This window comes from Penicillium mononematosum, assembly GCF_028829835.1.
Source record: "Penicillium mononematosum strain IBT 11891 chromosome Unknown utg000001l:1.0-4488741.0:1.0-4491989.0, whole genome shotgun sequence".
NCBI lineage: Eukaryota > Fungi > Ascomycota > Eurotiomycetes > Eurotiales > Aspergillaceae > Penicillium > Penicillium mononematosum.
This window is the reverse complement of record NW_026643271.1, coordinates 2,611,322-2,627,406: the sequence shown is the minus strand read 5'-3', so window position 1 is coordinate 2,627,406 and position 16,085 is coordinate 2,611,322. Positions and strand designations below refer to the sequence as shown.

General features: G+C 50.4%; 6 protein-coding genes across 6 annotated transcripts; 4 read left to right on the top strand and 2 right to left on the bottom strand.

Annotated features, from left to right (window-relative positions):
* Nucleotides 1–541: 541 nt before the first annotated feature.
* Nucleotides 542–3,685, top strand: N7519_000968 (DUF4470 domain-containing protein; the record flags this gene model as incomplete). Its single annotated transcript, XM_057287746.1, has 3 exons — nt 542–767; nt 826–3,622; nt 3,667–3,685. 3 exons carry the CDS (start codon nt 542–544, stop codon nt 3,683–3,685), a joined length of 3,042 nt encoding a protein of 1,013 aa, XP_057153829.1.
* Nucleotides 3,686–4,507: 822 nt separating this feature from the next.
* On the top strand, nt 4,508–6,991 carry N7519_000967 (putative ATP-dependent RNA helicase (Hrh1); the record flags this gene model as incomplete). Its single annotated transcript, XM_057287745.1, has 2 exons — nt 4,508–6,595; nt 6,653–6,991. The coding sequence occupies 2 exons, from the start codon at nt 4,508–4,510 to the stop codon at nt 6,989–6,991; spliced, it is 2,427 nt and encodes an 808-aa protein (XP_057153828.1).
* Nucleotides 6,992–8,310: 1,319 nt separating this feature from the next.
* Nucleotides 8,311–10,071, top strand: N7519_000966 (uncharacterized protein; the record flags this gene model as incomplete). Its single annotated transcript, XM_057287744.1, has 1 exon — nt 8,311–10,071. One exon carries the CDS (start codon nt 8,311–8,313, stop codon nt 10,069–10,071), a length of 1,761 nt encoding a protein of 586 aa, XP_057153827.1.
* Nucleotides 10,072–10,305: 234 nt separating this feature from the next.
* N7519_000965 (uncharacterized protein) lies at nt 10,306–10,785 on the bottom strand (the record flags this gene model as incomplete). The annotated part of the gene is made up of 1 exon (XM_057287743.1): nt 10,306–10,785. One exon carries the CDS (start codon nt 10,783–10,785, stop codon nt 10,306–10,308), a length of 480 nt encoding a protein of 159 aa, XP_057153826.1.
* Nucleotides 10,786–12,086: 1,301 nt separating this feature from the next.
* N7519_000964 (uncharacterized protein) lies at nt 12,087–12,596 on the bottom strand (the record flags this gene model as incomplete). The annotated part of the gene is made up of 1 exon (XM_057287742.1): nt 12,087–12,596. The coding sequence occupies one exon, from the start codon at nt 12,594–12,596 to the stop codon at nt 12,087–12,089; it is 510 nt and encodes a 169-aa protein (XP_057153825.1).
* A 1,877-nt stretch (nt 12,597–14,473) lies between these two features.
* On the top strand, nt 14,474–15,133 carry N7519_000963 (uncharacterized protein; the record flags this gene model as incomplete). Its single annotated transcript, XM_057287741.1, has 2 exons — nt 14,474–14,740; nt 14,840–15,133. 2 exons carry the CDS (start codon nt 14,474–14,476, stop codon nt 15,131–15,133), a joined length of 561 nt encoding a protein of 186 aa, XP_057153824.1.
* Between the last annotated feature and the right edge of the window lie 952 nt (nt 15,134–16,085).

The window sequence follows — 16,085 nt, the reverse complement described above, 5'->3', positions numbered from 1 at the left end:
ACGTACTTTTGCTGGGACTTTGTAGAAATGTTAAGGTGCGGGCATCCACCTCTGGTGCCTGGGGTTCTTAGAAATGCTGGCTTTCTGGAGATATTTCGGGGATTGAGAAGGACTATGCTGATGAGTGTATTCCGTTTTGGAATAGCCTGAGCTAACTGTATTATTATCACGGATAGCAGCAGCATTTAGGCTGCATGGATATAACTCTACGACTCTGGCTGTATCTCAAGACGAATCTCAAGATGGACTCCAGTCGAAACCCCACTAGATTGTAATAGAATACATCGTGGATTATCTACCTACCTACCTAGCAAAACCTGCCCAAAGTCATTTTCCAATGTTTACAACAGCTTCAATTTTTCTTGATCGTTTGTCAACGCCTTACCAACGCCCCCTCCAACTTGCATTCTTCATCACTTCACGTCTTCGCCTCTTCATCACCTTCGCTTCATCCATTCTATCTGACTGACCCACATCTTCGCTATTACATGTTCTCGTGATTTCATGGATATTTGATACCAATTCTTTTTTTTAACTCAAAATGCTGGCCCCGCAGATCGCGAACTTGATCCAGTTCTTCTATCCTATCGGCAACACACCTGCTGTCTGCTTGACTCAAGATCTGCCACAAAAGAAGAACGCTGATCTACTGCTTCTCGGCTGCGGGGATGTTCGCCATATCCTCTTCACCATACACACGGAGCAACAAGCTCGCGACCCACGTCTTTTAGACGCTACATGCTGCGATGTAGACACCGCTGTGATTGGTATGACCGCTGATTCCAATTCCAGGCTCTAGGGGCTAATCCGAAAAAAACCCCACAGCTCGCAACATTGTGTTGCTGTCACTGATTCTGGATGATGTTGATGGCGCGAACGACCAATTCATTTGGAATCTTTTCTATCATTTCCGCATCGATGACAGTTCCCTTAACTTATTGCAAACCCAAACAACCAAACTGTTGTCTCACTCAACCTCGCTGCCAACCTGGCAACAGAGCCAGTATGGCCGCGTCATCAGAATCTCCGATTATATCTCTCTTGAACGGGTACGGGACATGTGGCGCTTCTATGGAGAAAAGAGAGACGGGGATGTGCTTAGCTGCTTTAAGAAGAAGGTCGATGATGGAATGAGAATGTCTCAACGGTTCCGAAAGTTGGTGGTTGGTGACAAGATGACTGTGGGAACGGGAATCCGAGCCGCTGCCCCTGCGTGCATGCAAGCTATCCTCGATCTCCCTACCTTGTACAAGAACTATTGGGCTTTTGGTACCACTGAGACTGATGAAGCAGCTCGTTCCCTCGCGGTTAATTCCAATCCCATGTTTGTGCCCAAGGATGGAAACATGTTCTTGCATTATGGGACCGACCCGGTGCTTGGTTTCCACATCAGTTCTTGCTATGCTCCTATTGAGCCAACATCGCCTCACTCGGGCTCTTCTTCCAAAAGACCTGAGCTGCATGAAATTGTCAAGTGCGCCAGGGCAGAGTTCGGCACCTGGACGAAGTCATTCAGGGCGCATTCCATGGCTGACTTGATAACACTACGGTTCTTTGTTGGAGATGCGGTGGCCTTTGTATACGCCCTCCAACAGTTGCGTATCACCGGTCCCTCAAAGTCGCCTCATTGCTACCGCGATCGTTATCATTTCGAGCCGCTGGTCTTGGATGACGAACACTACTCGGACGCCTCAGCACCACTCGTGTTCGATATTATTGACACATCTAACCTTATCGATCATTTCGGGGCTTTGAATCTGCTTGTCGCCACGTCGCCGCTTCTTCGCAACAGCTTTTCAGCCACTGTTTATTCGGAAAAGCTTGTGCGGACCCAGGAAACTCAGATATCCCTTCTTGAAACACTTCTGTGTGGAGACGTGACTACGGTTACCTCGCTTCTCGGCCTGGTGCCCGTGGAGGTCGCGACAAACACCGCATTCTCTTCTGCAGGTGATGAAGCACTATGTCTAAACTCGTCAGGACCCTCATCGAGGGCTGGACAAGTGTTTGCGAGAATTGCATGGAAGAGACCATTGAATCCGGCTGACGCAGGTGTCAACACACTAGGCCTTATTCACTTTGACTCCGCCGGCCTAGCACAGGTGCTCTACCGTGTTTTCTTGAGAATGTTCGCCGATGAGGATGTCTCAAAGTTGCTTGCCAGAATGCAAAGCGCACAAATACCATCTCTACCAACTTACAACCGGGCGAGCTTTGTCGCTTTTCTTTGCCTTGTCAAGACAAGGACCGGCACCGACTGGAATAATACAATGGAAGAATTGCTTAAGCTCGTGTATCAAGACACCAGTCTTGCATTTGCCAGTACCTACATTCAAGAGCTGAATCTGTGGATGCATTTGAAGGGGCTTTACTCCGTTGATATTTTGAAAGGCTCACCCAACAGCCTGGCTGGCCCTCCTAAATCTGGGACCTTGCAGGGCTGGCAGAACATGCCACCTATGGTCAGTGTCACCCTTCGGATTCCTCGAAACAAATTAGACGCATTTATCGCCCAAGCCATCAAGGTCGGTTTTACACCCCCGCTCCATGCTATCCTGCAATCCTCACCACGAGCAGCCAATCAGTGGAAAAATATGTTTGCGGAAACGCAGATTGGATTTGGTAACCTCAAAGCCAAAGGATCCAGATACAGCGACTCGTTTGAAGTGGAAATTGATGAAGACCAATTGGGATGGAAGGGAAAGTCGCCAATGTTTCTTTCTTTCTATGTGCCAAGTTGGATTCTGCTTCAAGAGCCACGTACCGCCACTGTCTCGTTGGCTATTCCGCACTCCCCTACAACAACCGTGGTATTTGCCAGTAGCTTGGGACACAACCTGAGCATCTTCACTGCGAAACAGGAGGAGGTTGAACATGTCTACATTACCAAGAACCAGCCACATCAGAGTGATGTTATGTCCATACATGCCTTTGGTTCGGGGGATGTCAAGAACGAAGTCCCTCCCGACGGAAACTCGGAAACAACCATCACTGCCACCGTCAATGAAAAAAGCGGCCAAATTTCGTCATTCACAGCCCGTGTCCAAATTCTATCTGAGCAATCAAAAGCTCTACTTCGAGATTGCTGCGAGATCAAGCGATCCTTACGATCACCGTTCAACTATGTCTTGTCTCTTGGAAAGGGACCAAGCTTCAAAGCCAATTTCCCTGCTCCTGTGTTGGACTCTACTGCCAGAGTGAGAATTGCTCGCAAGTCATCTTACCTTGAGCTCGTCGCAGACGTTGCAAAGTCTACCGACTGGTCAGCTTTGCACTCCTTCATGTATCCTGTATTCATGGATTCGGGATCGCCCGCTATGTGGAATATGCCGCACGTCAATCTCTCATCACTTCTCACCATAGGCCTAACCAATCCTTCCTGTGCACGTCTAGGATGGCTACGAATGCATCTTCCAACCATGTGGTCCGCACAAGAATATGCCCTGAAGTTTAACCCTTCATTGCCAGCTTCACCAAGTGCCCGGGCGAGAGTGGACTTCAAGGACGGTTTATTCCACATAATTCTAGGGTTCAGTGGAACAGAAGGTCCCCAGGCCTCTGTCTACGGTATCGACTGCCCCGAAGAGAAGGGCGTGCATATGCTGGTTTTCATATCCAAGATGTTACTCGATACGTCAAATCGCACCGTTGTTCTTGACGCCGCAGTTCTCTCTTTGTATACTAATCTCATGCCGCAAATCATCCCTGCTCTGCGAGCGATGGCGAACAGCAACCATGCTCCCAAATCCATCCGCACCTCCAAAGATGAGCTTTACCTATGGAAGGAAGCCCTGCCTGCCTGGACCGAGCGATGCCGATCCTGGTCTCACAAGCCCAATTGTGAGTACGCCGCGACGGGAAAGATTCCACTGTCGATCAAATTTGGGGAAAGAGTTCTGTGTTCGTGCGGCAACGGCAAGTTACCAACTGGCTTTATGCCCGAGTTTGCTGGCTGGAAAGATCTTGCAAAACACTCTGTGAGGATGGCCATTTCCCCAGCTTTTGCGTCAGCACTTGTCGACAAGCCCATTGATTTATCAGTACTTCAGTCGGCTAGCGATTCGATTGGTCAAGATTTGAACAGCTGCCAGGGCTGTGGTAAGGCCAAGGAACCCAATGGTTCGGGCTTGAGGGCTTGCTCGCGTTGTCATAAAGCAAAGTACTGTTCAAGAGACTGTCAGAAGGCCGATTGGAAGAAACATAAGAAGGTCTGCAAAGCGGATGGAAACTGAGTCGGAAGTAATACTATCTCAAACAATGGAATGACGACACCATCTCACTTATTCTTTGCGTACAGTAGATATGTAAAATGGATTCTCTAGCTGACTTTGTGAATTACCGGGAAAGAAAAAGACAACCCTATATAATCTTAGCGCCGTACCTGTGGATGCTCTCCCGAGGTCTGTTGTTGATGTTGATAAGGGGATCCTTATCACCTTATCGATAAGGCAAAAATTTCGGATTTGAGCTTCGTCCCGGTTTAACATTCTTTGCGATACACCTCAAAATGCCCGAAAAGGTGCGTACCGTGTTCGCAGACTCGGACGATGAGAAGATCGTAAAGCACAAGCTCTCGCCCCCACCGACAGAAGAGCCCGAGCGAAAGAAGAAGAGAAACAAGAAGCGCAAGCTCGATTCCACAACCTCCATACCCGCCGATCAAGATGAACCGAGGGAAATCGCTGCACCTGCCAAGCAGGTAGAAACAGCAGCATCCGTGCCGAAAAATCTGCCAGCGAAAGCATCTCAAACGAACGGGCCACCAGCAGCGAAACCGTACACGAAATCGAAGTCGAAACCTCTCACCGATACCAAGACCAACTTCATACCCTTACGAGAAAAGGCCAAAGCCCTGCTCGAGACGCGCCGAAAGCTTCCCGTATTCGAAAATGCCGATTTGATCCGCGATCTACTACGGGAACAAGATGTGATGCTTTTGGTCGGTGAGACGGGTAGCGGAAAGAGTACGCAGATCCCGCAGTTCCTAGTAGACGAATTCTGGTGTCGGCCCGTACCTACGCAAATTACACGGGACGGAAAGACAGAAAAGAAAGTGGTCGGAGGATGCATTGCTATCACACAGCCCAGACGAGTCGCTGCTATTTCGCTGGCACGCCGTGTAGCTGAGGAGATGGGAACACCGCTTGGATCGCATTCGCCTGCCAGCAAGGTTGGCTACTCCGTGCGTTTTGATACGTCAACGTCACCTAGTACGCGGGTTAAGTTCTTGACTGAGGGAATGCTGCTCCAGGAGATGTTGCACGACCCGAACTTGACTAAGTACAGCGCCATTGTTGTCGATGAGGTCCACGAACGAGGAATTAATGTGGATCTCACACTCGGATTCCTGCGTAATCTTGTATCTGGAAAGAAAGAGGGCCGGGGTGGTGTGCCGCTTAAGGTGGTTGTCATGAGTGCAACGGCCGATATGGAGAGTCTTACGGACTTCTTCAAACAGGGATTCAAACAAACGGAGCCAGCACAGAAGGCTATCCAAGCAGCCGAGGATGAAGCCGATAAAATGGATACTTCAACCCCGAAGGATATCTCGGTCTGCCACATTAAGGGTCGACAATTCCCTGTCAAAACTATCTACTCGCCCGCGCCAGTACATGATTTCGTGGATGCAGCGCTCAAAGTCATCTTTCAGATTCACCAGAAGGAACCGATGCCGGGTGATATCCTCGTCTTCCTTACTGGCCAGGAAACTGTCGAGGCCTTGGAACACCTGGTGAATGAGTATGCCATGGGCATGGACCCGTCGCTTCCCAAAATTCTTGTTCTACCTCTGTTCGCTGCGCTACCGCAGGCTGCCCAGCAACGGGTCTTCGCGCCTGCCCCGCCACGAACGCGCAAGATCGTTCTATCGACTAATATTGCTGAGACGTCCGTGACTGTGTCTGGTGTACGACACGTTGTTGACTGCGGTAAGGCCAAGGTCAAGCAGTTCCGCACTCGCCTCGGTCTTGACTCGCTCCTGGTGAAGCCTATCTCGAAGTCAGCCGCCATCCAGCGAAAAGGTCGAGCTGGTCGTGAGGCCCCTGGACAATGTTTCCGGCTATATACGGAGAAGGACTATCTGGCCTTGGATGAGACAAACACACCCGAGATTCTGCGTTGTGATCTGAGCCAAGCCCTGCTGAACATGAAGGCGCGTGGCGTTGATGACATTGTTGGATTCCCGTTCTTGACACGCCCACCACGCGAAGCGCTTGAGAAAGCTCTTCTGCAGCTATTGAACATTAATGCGCTTGAGGATGATGGCAAAATCAGCCCGGTCGGCCTACACATTGCCAAGCTGCCCTTGACTCCAACTCTAGGACGTGTCCTGCTGGCGGCTGCCGAGCACGGGTCTGAATGCTTGCTCGACGTCATTGATATTATCTCTTGTCTGAGTGTAGAGAACATTTTCCTGAATACCACCTCAGAAGAGAAGAAGGAAGCAGCAGAGGCAGCCCGCCGCGATTTATACCGGCGCGAGGGTGATCACCTCACAATGCTGACGACTGTACGCGTGTATGCTGCTGAACAAGCGGACCGTAAGGCATGGGCAGAGCGACACCTGGTATCACACCGAGCGATGCAATCAGTGATGGTGAGTAGTACATACCTCGTGGACGCTAGTAACATAAAACTAACCAAAACACACCAGGACGTCCGCAAACAACTCCGCACCCAATGCCGACAAGCCAAGTTGCTCACTAACGAAGCTTTGAACAATACCTCATTACACGACCCCTCGCCCATTCTGATCTTGCAGAGTTTCCTGGCCGGTTTCGCGACCAACACGGCTCGCCTTGTGCCGGATGGCAGCTACCGCACGATCGTTGGAAATCAAACCGTCGCCATTCACCCATCGAGTGTGCTTTACGGCAAGAAGCTCGAGGCGATAATGTACAACGAATTCGTGTTCACCAACCGCAGTTACGCGCGTGGCGTCAGTGCTGTGCAGATGGATTGGGTTGGAGAGGCTTTGGCCGGGAAGGATTGATCGTCGACTCGAGATGCTATATTATAGTAGACTAATATATACCCCATGAAGGATGATACCAGTTAGGTTGGCATCTTTCACTCCTTTAACTGTCTCCATCTGTCTCTCTCTCTTGCTGCGGTAAATATGCACAAGCATCTACCGACACGCCGAGTGTCAGGTACTTGGGCCAAACGTCATCGGCGACGGGAAGGAGGACACCTAGTCAGGGCACCGAGAGACACATCGTTGGCTAGGATTGAGGACATACTACATTAAACGGATTAACTGCATCATCCTATTGTCGCCTCTAGTTGCGTCAAATTTACGTTATAGTCGATCTGCAGATCTGCAACTTCGCAACTCTACAACCAAGCTGGAAATTACTCTACTCGAGCATCAGACATTGCAAAAAGACAATAACGCACCCATTCCACTTCAGTAGACGCAGTAATCGAACAGGATCGCCGGATGAGACTATAGGTAGGAATCAGACAATCCTCACAGCTCCCAGCTCCCTATTTGGAAGGTCGACCCTCGCGCTTCTTTCGAATCGATCAACAGTGTGGTATTGATGCTTCATTTGTTAATTTTCGACATTACACGGACTTTTCTCTAGGGGTCGTCGACGGTCATTCCACTGAGTATGCCATGTGTTGCTGGTCTGTCGCAACCTGTACAGGGCAGGTCCCATGAGGGGTATTAGCTAGCGTACAAGCGGAAACACGCCATCACAGTGGCCTTGTTGGCCATAGCATGGTTGCAAGACTGATATCAGAGTACGGTGTTGTAGCATTTCTCCAAAAGAACGATATTGTTGACAGTAAAATGTGACTGATGGCAAGTTCACACGTCACCGTGTCGATCCCGGTGACCGTCTGTCAGGTGATGAGATTCCCAGATGGGATTCAGGCATATCCACACAGGCACTAGTAGGATGTTGAACCACGTATTTGCCCCTCGAAACAGGCTAAAAGAGGGAAAAGAGCAACGGATAAACTACTTGAAAGGTGGTCTCACCATTTCCCACCACTTCTCACCATTCCGATACCGGTTGCATCATTGGAGGATCATTGGACGATCTCCCTTTCGGGCATCGCTTATCAGCTAATCTCTCACATCATCTCCAGGGCACTCTTCCAAGGTTGTCACTCTTGTCTTTCTTTGATTCTTGGACTTGAACTCTTTATACTCCTTTATTTTTCCTTGCTTACATCTTCCTTATATGCTCTAATGCATTTATTCCCCACTTGAACGCCCTGGACTCCCCTGTCATCTCCTGAACCTCGATCAAACCCTCTTATCGTACTATCTGTTTTAGCTACAACCAGATCAGCGAGATGGCTTTCCAGGTCCCAACACAAGTCCCCCGCCGCACAACCTCCTATTCAACCCCTCAGGCACCTACCCTCGATATCCCTTCCTCCTTGCCAGAACAGCGTGATGACGACACCACACAATGGGTCCTATTCTCCCCGACCGCTCGGACACACACGACTTCAACCGACCGTACGCGTACTGTAGGTGCTTCTCGACTCAGTGACTTCGGCTCCTTCGCTGCAACCCAGTCTGCATCTGGCGTTGAGGGCGAGGCAGACGACGAGAATGCCCTCGACGACCAACTGGACGAAGATGGAACCGAACTGGACAGCTTAGACGATGGACTGCACGCCTTTCGAGCACCAGAGCTGGCTCCGAGTTCCCCAATACGGTTTGATCAGGGGCCGCCCGCGATGCTCCCGGCCCATGACGGATTAGGCAGTTTCCAGGCCTCGAGTCAGGCAGTACAAGATCAACTATGGCGCCATGAGCAATACAACCGCCAACGGCCCTCGTATGGCCATCTCCATCACCGACGTAACTCAAGTGTGCAGAGGCATCTAGATACAGTCGAGGAGGGCGAGGCAAATGTCGAAAGAGAACGGTGGCAGCGAATCGAAGAATGGCGCATGGACCAGAGCCGGGCTCTGTTGGAGGAGATCGAACGTGAAACCCGACAGAGGCGGACTAGTCTGACCAGCCGATCGAGTTTCCATCGTTCCGGTGATCACAGTTCACAAGGTCGTGCATCTGAGGGGCTCTCACGGGATATATCACTGTCGAAAGACGTATCGGAGGATGAAGAGTCTTTCTGGCGCCGTATCACACGAACAGTGATCCGTGACCTGATCGGGATTGATGATTCCTTGCTTTCCGTGATCTTTGGTGAGTCGTTGCCGCTGGACGCGCAGCCTCAGACCCAAGAAGATCCACTAGACATGGAAACGGTACTGGCTCGTGAGCCAGAGCCGGAGTATAGCGATGCGCCGCTGTGGCGCACAAAGATGCTTCAGACGATCGCTCATGAGCTAGGGGTCCTTGTCCATCAACTTTGTGAACACCCCGGAGCATTTACAACATATTATCAAATGACTAAAGATATATCCGCCGAATATGCGGGGATGTCTCTCAACCGCCTAGCGGAAAGCGGAATCTCTCAGAAACCTGCCGAGTCCAGCACATCCACGATCGCGGATACAACTGGCGAGTCCATGCTATCCCCGCACTTCATGCCCACACTTCGAGACTCAAATCGAGAGCACGAAGCACAATGGGGCATTGAAGATGACGATCCAAAGCGATCTGACGAAATATCGGAATCAGCAAAACTCAAACATGAAGCCGAGTACTGGGAACGCGGACTCGATGTAATGATGGTCTTCCGCTATCTCCGCAACCGCTTCGGCCGCCGAGGTTACATGCCCAACGAAACCCACACACCAACCCCACCCCGCCGACCGCAAGATGCATCCCGGCGAGCAGCCATTATCCGGCAACACCACCCACTCGTAGCGCGAGCCCATTCCAGATCACAAACCCAGACCCGTCGCGCATCACAATTCTCCGGTGTATCGAACGCAGCGGGTGTCTCCTCACCACTCCTACGACCGCATCCCCGGCGACCTGGCTCCAGTTGCGCCAGCCAGAGTGCCAAGCTATCAGCTATCTCCAGTCGGCGGACGATGACAAGCTCTAGCCGGAACTACTGGGACATTGGCGGTAGCGAAAGCAATAGCGCCATTGGTGTTGGAGCTGGACTCGGCACTTGGGGTGAGGTGTGAGTGCATGGTGCATCCGCCGGAATGGCTAGATGGCAATATTATTTCGGGGTATCGCTGGCTATATTCGGGAGCGAACTGTTTCATGATCATTTAACGAGCAATTTCTGGTTTCATCGGCCTTTTGATTATACCTGTGGATTATGGTGTTGGGATTTCTTATTCTCGGTCTCTTCTCTTCATATATTGGAACTCCAACATACAACATACAATCTTGTCATCAACCTATATTTTAAATTAGAATGTCCCTTGACATTTCAGCAGATTGCTTATCTCGCTCTTATATTTGCCTTCCTTGAGGAAGTATTTCTCGGAGTCGACATCGTTGGAATCGATGCTAAGGATAAGCAGCAATGTGAGAAGTGCACCAAAGTCTTCAGGGTCATCCTCCAAGTTTGGCAGTAATGGCACATTTTCAAGGGCCGTATTTAGTCCCCGATGATTTTGAAGTCGCTTTCCAACGCGGATTCGGGCACGTTCTTCTCCAGGCTGAGAATATCGCCTCATAAGGTGTCTTGGTATGGCGGCCAGCCGGACACACTGCCCGGAGGGCTTGCTCGTATCAATACGTGTAAGGATTCTATCGACTATTCCAATGTTGAAGTCTAGTATCTGTTGGCCATGGCCATAGATCAGGTTTGCCCGCGCTCGTTTGTCGTAAGCTGCTCGCAGCTGCTGGACTTGTTCAGGTATCGGATCTTTGGGTGGTTTGTTCATGGTTGCTATTGGACCTTTTTGTGGGATTTGGGTTTGTGTATGAGAAAACACCAACATCTTGTTGGGGTCCTCACGTGTAGACATGGGTTGTCCGTGGACTTGTGAGCGGAGAGATAAGGCGATGTTGGGAAGACTGGCTTAATGGCAACCACAAATAGCAAAGAGATACCATCCCAGAACAACAAAGCACCTTCACGGACTCGAAGAGTGCTCAATCCCTGCCGTAATCCGTCTCTCGACAAGGTTCTTATACTTGCGATTCTCTACATAGGTTTAAACCAATTGGGAATAGTTATGAGTCGTATCTTTTAGAACGAGTACTTTATTCAAGATACTGAAGTTCAGAGACAAGCAAGATCTGGGTCCCTACCAGTAATGTAAAGTAACCATGCGACAACTTCCGCAGCTTCCTGCATTGATACAGAGGGCTCGTGGACTCTTCTGAAAGACCGTTTGGCCTCAACAAGGATGGGGAGGGAGCCATCTTTCCGTGTATAGTAGCCATCCACTTTCGCATTGAAGGGGACCGTAGGCTTGAATTCCGCTTCGAAAAACCGTTGATGTCGGGTCCATTGGCCCTTGATTAGCAGGTATTTCGTGTAACACATTGGACGTCGCAAACAATTTCATAAAGGATGTCCTCAAACCCCTGCCAGGCACAGCTTCCTGCAGCTGGTCGACCCTGGCCTCGCGTATTTCTTTTTTTTTTTGTGTTGCTCTTGGGCTTGAATCCTTTCTAGGATCGGCTTGGCTTCCTCCGGCTTCTTCCATTCACCATCTCGCCCCTCGAAACTCCCAATTGAGTGCTTCAGTTCGACTTCTGGCCTTTCTAGGCTGATGGGCTGCAGTGCGAAGGACGATCGGAAGAGCGAGGAAACCATTAGCGATAAATATGTTGCCGATACGTCGTATCCTGCTTCGAATTCGTCTTTCGAAACCCGTTCCCCTGTGATGATGTTCAGATAGGGCCCATGACACCAGCAGATCCCGAGGATCTAGAAGGTAGTACGGCTTTCCCTCTAGAGAAGCTCATCGATGGCTGACCAGTGGACGTTCGCTTCTAGCGGGTTGGTAGCGGTGGCTGGGGGGCGGTTGGCACCAGGAGGCTACTTAGCTGGGCTATCTGCTGGAAAGCCCACTCCTTCTTCCATTGTACCGCGAGGTACTCCAGTTGGAAGTCGGAACAGGCGTGAATCTCGACCAATCGTAGCTGTCGAAGTCCACGTTGAAGGTTGTGTCAGAGGCCGGGCGGAGCCTTCTCGGTGAGGCAGTGACCTCGCCCAGGTGCCATCCGGTGTGCTTCATTTTCGCATGAGCTTCTTGGTCAGAAGCCACATGTATTTGTGTAAGTGTGAGCCGACCAAGGCGTAGTAGTCTGCGTAGACAGGTATGAACGGAATGCCATGAGCCCATATGACGACAGGGTCGCCCTGTGGCCATCGGTCCGGGTTCAAGTCGCCGTCCGAGTTGAAGTCGGCGGGCCACTTTCCATGGCGGTTTCTTGCGACAACAAGGTTTTGGCCGACGATGAGGAAAACTAGAGCGTCCGACAAGCGATGGCCGGCGGGAGGGGTCACAAGCCAGCCGTCGTCATCGAGCTCTATTTCATTGTAGTATGGAAGGTTATGTTTGTCGGAGTATGCAGTCGGTGACGAAGCAAATGAAAGCAGGCAGTAATCTAGGGCCCTATTCCAGAGAGGGGTTGCTGTGAGACACCAGGTCAACTGCTGGTTAAGGAGGGCGACAGACTGGTGCTGCTGCGAGGATATGGTTTTCAGGCGGTCGTTGCTCCGAGAGCTCTTCAATTTCATGAATTGCCCCCTCGGTGCCGAGGAGGCTGGGGGTTATCGCACTTCCCGAGCTAGCTTCGTCGTGTGACTGATCGCTATCTCGAAGGGGGTTGCGTGGCAGGCCTATTGCTTCCGGCTCGTCGGAGGTTAATGACTCAAACGAGTCATTGGACGCAGAGAAGTATTTACCGACGACGACGTCGGTAGCGGTGAGATCGATCGCCATTCGGTCAATCTCCTTACGGGCGGGATGGCAGGTACGCTTCACGCCCTATTCGTGAATCTCGGATGAGGTACGCGAGGCTAGGTGTTATAGGACTACATAAAAAATGGTACGCACCGAGGAGAGATGGTGCTCTGGCAGTGGACCAGGAACGATGGAACCTGACTGAGAGACGCGAGCATAAGAGGCTTCCGCTCGGAACCGCCGCTGCGGGATTTCGCACCGTAGAATAGCCGAACGGCCAGGACATCGCCAATGGGCCTCTCAATCTCCAAGAGCCATGTGTCGATCAGTACCGAGAGCATCAGGATAAACGTGGGGCAGTATGGAGCCCGAGATTGGCGTGTGGATCAGGGTGAGGGCTGTCAGTGTCTTCCCAAGATCGCACGCATCAGCAAGGATACCGCCATGGAGTGGCCTAGCCTCCCGTTGCAGCATCCAGGACTCATCGGTAACCTGCCACGGTTTGAGGGTCGTGGAAGAGGCAGGGTATCAACGAGCAGGGGCCGAAACACGCTGTGCATAGGAATTTGCGGCAAGACGAGTATGCAGTGCTATCTAGGTAAGGCCGTATAGTGAGTAAAATTCAACATGACGGGGGAAAGGGGAAAGCCTTATTTAACGGTGGATTTCATTTTCACGCCAATGGAAAATTTCTTGTGTTCGCCTTGCCTTTTAGGATCCATTGTGCCTGCCTATTCATCGCCTCTGCATGCTGCGTGTCGTGAGAAATGCTGTTCTTCTCGCTGCAAAAGCCGTGTCGTGGCTTTGACGGACGGTCCGACCAAGCTGGCTTCGGCATGATGATGCGATGGGAAATTGCCGTATTGTTTCCCATGATAGGAATTCCCGCGCGTATCACCACAAAGTCGAGTGGGAGGATGCTGAGGAACATCTGAATGAGCCAGTGTAAGAGGCCAATGGCAAAAGGTCAGGAACTGCGATTGGGAGCTAGTAGGGTGGGATACGGCCTTGCTGGACAAGGATATGTAGGAGATATCGTAGACGGGGGTTCTGATGAGCGACACACCGGGTCATGCCGACGTGATCACGTAGGTATGGGAGGTTGACGAGCCATGAGATAGCCCAAATCCACCGTCATCGCCGCGCTCGGTAAAATGGGATACTTCAATCGAGAGGACACATATATATATGGGGAGCGTCGAAGGAACCGGCCCAGCTCAGTTGACAGAGCCAGGTGGCATATCATACCCAACGTGGCCCAGTTCATAGTTTTGCGGCTGGGCCAGCGCTCGGGCGGTAGAGTGTTTCGAGCAGAGAGTTAACGCAGCTCCATAAACTGATATTTATACCTCTGGGTAAACCGCTTTGATTATGTACCCTAAGACAGCCTCCAGGGCTTGAAACTAGAATCAAGTCTCTCTAGTTCAGAGAATGTGTTCAGTCAACATTTCCTAGTTTGTCTACCCGCATTTAAGGAAAGAATTACTATGTTGCTCTCACTTTACTCTCATCCTCGCCTCACTCTCTCCAATCTCATTTCGTTGCCGTAATTTCAATCAGTCTGGCGATTATTACAAGTAATAAGCTTTATTTCTTATCACGTCAAGCGCCATTTCTTCTGCACTTGACCCTGTCGTCACTTCGCAATTTCGTTTCCGCTGAGCCCGTCAGCCCCGCCATACCTGACTGCTTACCGACACCTACCTCCAATATGCCGAGACCACGTCGACCCACTTCCACACGGAAGTCAAAGCCACGATACGGCATGTGCGCGGACGAAGAGGCCCCCAATACCGCAAGACATCTGAATGTCATGAACAGAAATGCCCAGATGGAACTGGCGGAATACAATAGCAAGCATGATCTTCCCTACTACGACAAGCTTGAGTTTGACGACAACGGATGGCTTGTCACACCACCTACGGAGCATCGTCTATCTGACGCCCTTGTGTTTCTTATAATCGGGCAGAACTTGATCGTTACGAGGAACCGCCACGGAAAGTGGCCATCAGATTTCAACTCCGACGGAGATCTCTACCTAGATCGCTGGCCATAAGGGGACCCTATCATCATATAGGCCTATGGCATCCCCTTCATCCTAGTCTTCTCTGATTACTACGCATTGGTGGACTCACACCGTCGCAAGTACCTCTGGCTCGTATCGAAGAAGGTCAGTCATGCCAAGATTGCCCACCCCGGATGGCACATAGGCGAGATCGTCGTCTCCCCAAAGAAGCTCCGCCCACCGTCGGACACCACATTTAGCGTCGACTTCGAGACGTATGATTGGTCAAAGTTCACTCCCGTACCGACACTAAACTGCGCGACCAAACGCCTACTCCTAGCCTTCCAAGGCTCAAGCCTTCTTTGACAGACCTCCTACTCTTGATGTTGTAGTACACACATTGGTCTCGGCATCGTCCAAGTCTTCAAGTTGTCCATGATCTATGATAAGGAGAGGACGGAAAAGGAGTGACTGGACGTGAGAGATATTACGAGCTTAGTTCTGACCGAGGTAGGAAATTCTGTGTGGGCTTTATATATTGTTGTGCCTTCTTGATATATTCTTCGTGTATGTCTCCATATTCTTGTTACAACTCATTATTGTAGCCATTTCATATTTCTGATTACTCCAAGCAACGTACTACTATTCCGGGCAAATTCTAGAAACACGATTGATTAGGGACATCTATTGGCAACCGTGCCAAGCACCCAACACACCAGGTATTGGTGCGCCCCGGCGACCACTAGATGTTCACCAAGCACTATATCTAAAAATTAGGTATTCTTTTGTGTGGCTTGCCAATACAAAAGATATTTAGGCATCAATTATGCACGTTTACATCTATATAAATGTACGTAGGCAGTAGCTTTTATTAAACACCTGCGCCACAACCAGGAGTGAGTCCATTACGGTCTAGGACTGTGATCCACCTCAATATTTCCGAGTTCACATACAATATGAATTTTCCAAGAAAAAGCCCCTCTCAGGATATTATCCACCTAAAACATCAGACCCTGCCAAGATCAAGCTATGTAGTGTGAAGTTTGGATACGCGTATAGACCAGACCCACCTGCCCAGGTGGCTGCCACTAGTGGCTGTATCCGGCTGATCGTCGGAACTAGAGGTCTTGATTACATTGTCCTGGCACAATAATTACGTGCAATATACTATGTACAGACTTATGGTGTATAGTTCAAGCTGCCAAAAAAGCTCTAACGGTTTTGCTTCCCATATGTACCGTTAAGAAGATTCCAAATCTTCACTTCTGATACGGGGACTGCATACCAAAGTATCTTTCAATACATATACGATACACGG